This window comes from Chelonoidis abingdonii, chromosome 4 (assembly GCF_003597395.2).
Source record: "Chelonoidis abingdonii isolate Lonesome George chromosome 4, CheloAbing_2.0, whole genome shotgun sequence".
NCBI classification, from domain to species: domain Eukaryota; kingdom Metazoa; phylum Chordata; order Testudines; family Testudinidae; genus Chelonoidis; species Chelonoidis abingdonii.
In genome coordinates this window covers 2,386,838-2,388,383 of record NC_133772.1, presented here as the reverse complement: position 1 = coordinate 2,388,383, position 1,546 = coordinate 2,386,838, and the positions used below count along the sequence as shown (strand labels likewise).

The 1,546-nt window shown below is 55.2% G+C and overlaps 1 protein-coding gene across 1 annotated transcript in view; it reads left to right on the top strand.

The window, feature by feature from the left end:
- BCL7C (BAF chromatin remodeling complex subunit BCL7C) overlaps window positions 1-1,125 on the top strand; it is a 15,074-nt gene extending 13,949 nt beyond the window's left edge. The window contains exon 6 of the mRNA XM_032765188.2: window positions 462-1,125. Within this exon, the coding sequence (XP_032621079.2) occupies window positions 462-608 (147 nt within the window). The 3' untranslated portion in view covers window positions 609-1,125. The remainder of the gene's footprint in view (window positions 1-461) is intronic.
- The last annotated feature ends 421 nt before the right edge of the window (window positions 1,126-1,546 follow it).

Genomic DNA, 1,546 nt, shown 5'->3' with positions numbered 1-1,546 from the left:
GTTAGGGGTTGTTATAAAAGTGGATGGGTAGGGTTCTGTGGCCTGCTTTGTGCAGGAGGTCAGACTAGATGATCATATTGGTCCCTTCTGACCTACGAGTCTATGAGTCTATGAGACAAAGGTTGGGTTGAGTTGGGATGAGTGGAGATTGGGCCATTGGTGAAGGGTGGGTTGATTTGGGTTGCGTGGAGGTTGAACCACTGGCAAAGGTTGGGTTGGATTGGGTTAGGTGGGTGGCGATTGGGCCATTGGCAATGGTTGAGTTGGGTGGAGGTGGGGCCATTGGCCTACAAGTCTCACTGCTTATGTTGGGGGGGTGCTTACTTATGGCACAAGAGAATGTAGGGAGGTTGATGGGGATATCTGGGCGGGATTGGGGCTGGCATACCAAGGTTGCTGGGGGTGTCCATCACCCCCGCTGCTCTCTCTGAGTATAATACCCCTTCCCTTTTTCCCCAAAGGGGCAAGAGGATGCACCCCCTTTTGAGATGGCCCCAACCTTCCCGCAGCCGGTGCTGGAAGAAGAGGACGATGAATCCATGGGGGCACCTCCCCTGAAGCGCATCTGCCCTGAGGAGCAGGAAATGGGTGCCCCCAACTCCCCATAGACCTAGCCTCCTCCCTGCCCTCTCCCTGGCTTTGTGCTGCACTGGAGAGCATGGGGGGCAGAGTGGGAGCTGGGGAGGAGGTGAATCATGCTTGCCAAATGCGAAAGGACCAAAGACACTTTGAAGAGGATGTTGGCGTTGGATCAGGACTTCTTGGAGGGGAGTGGGGGCTGATGGGTTAGAGCATGGGGGAGGGGAACCAGGACTCCTGGATTCTATCCCCAGCTCTGGGAGGGGAGTGGGGGCTGATGGGTTAGAGCATGGAGGAGGGGAGCCAGGACTCCTGGGTTCTGTCTCCAGCTCTGGGAGGGGAGTGGGGGCTGATGGGTTACAGCAGGGGGGATGGGAGTCAGGACTTCTGGGTCCTATCCTTTGTGGGAGGAGATGGGACTTGGGTAGGTAAAGATAGGCAGCATCCCCTAATGCCAGACTCTGAGGGGGCCTGGGTGAATTTTACATTCTCGGTGTATATACATATTTTTTTGGTCTGAACAATAGACTTTGCTATTAAACTGCTCATGTGCCTCTGTGCCAGTCATTTAACAGCACCCCCCATGCAGCCCCAGCCCTCCTAAACCAAGCGAATGTCTCCTCTGCACCCCAGTGCTGAGAAGCAACCACCTCTGGGGTGGGACAGCTGGGGAACAGCCGCACAGTGACGTAGCATGGGGATGACTCACCTGCTGCTCAGAAAACACAGCTCTAGGTCCCCATCTGGGTTCTGTTCCTTTTGGGGTGATGCACCAGAGGATGGGGCTATATCTGGACTATAACGGAGGCCTCCTACAATTCGATGAATAGGGCCTGTCACTGAGTGTGGGGGAGTCAGGGCCCTGCACCCCCCACTTCCTGCGATTCACCGTGACTCTGAGCCAGCCGGTAAAACAAGGTTTATTAGACAACAGGAACACAGTCAAACCAGAGCTTGTAGGTACAGA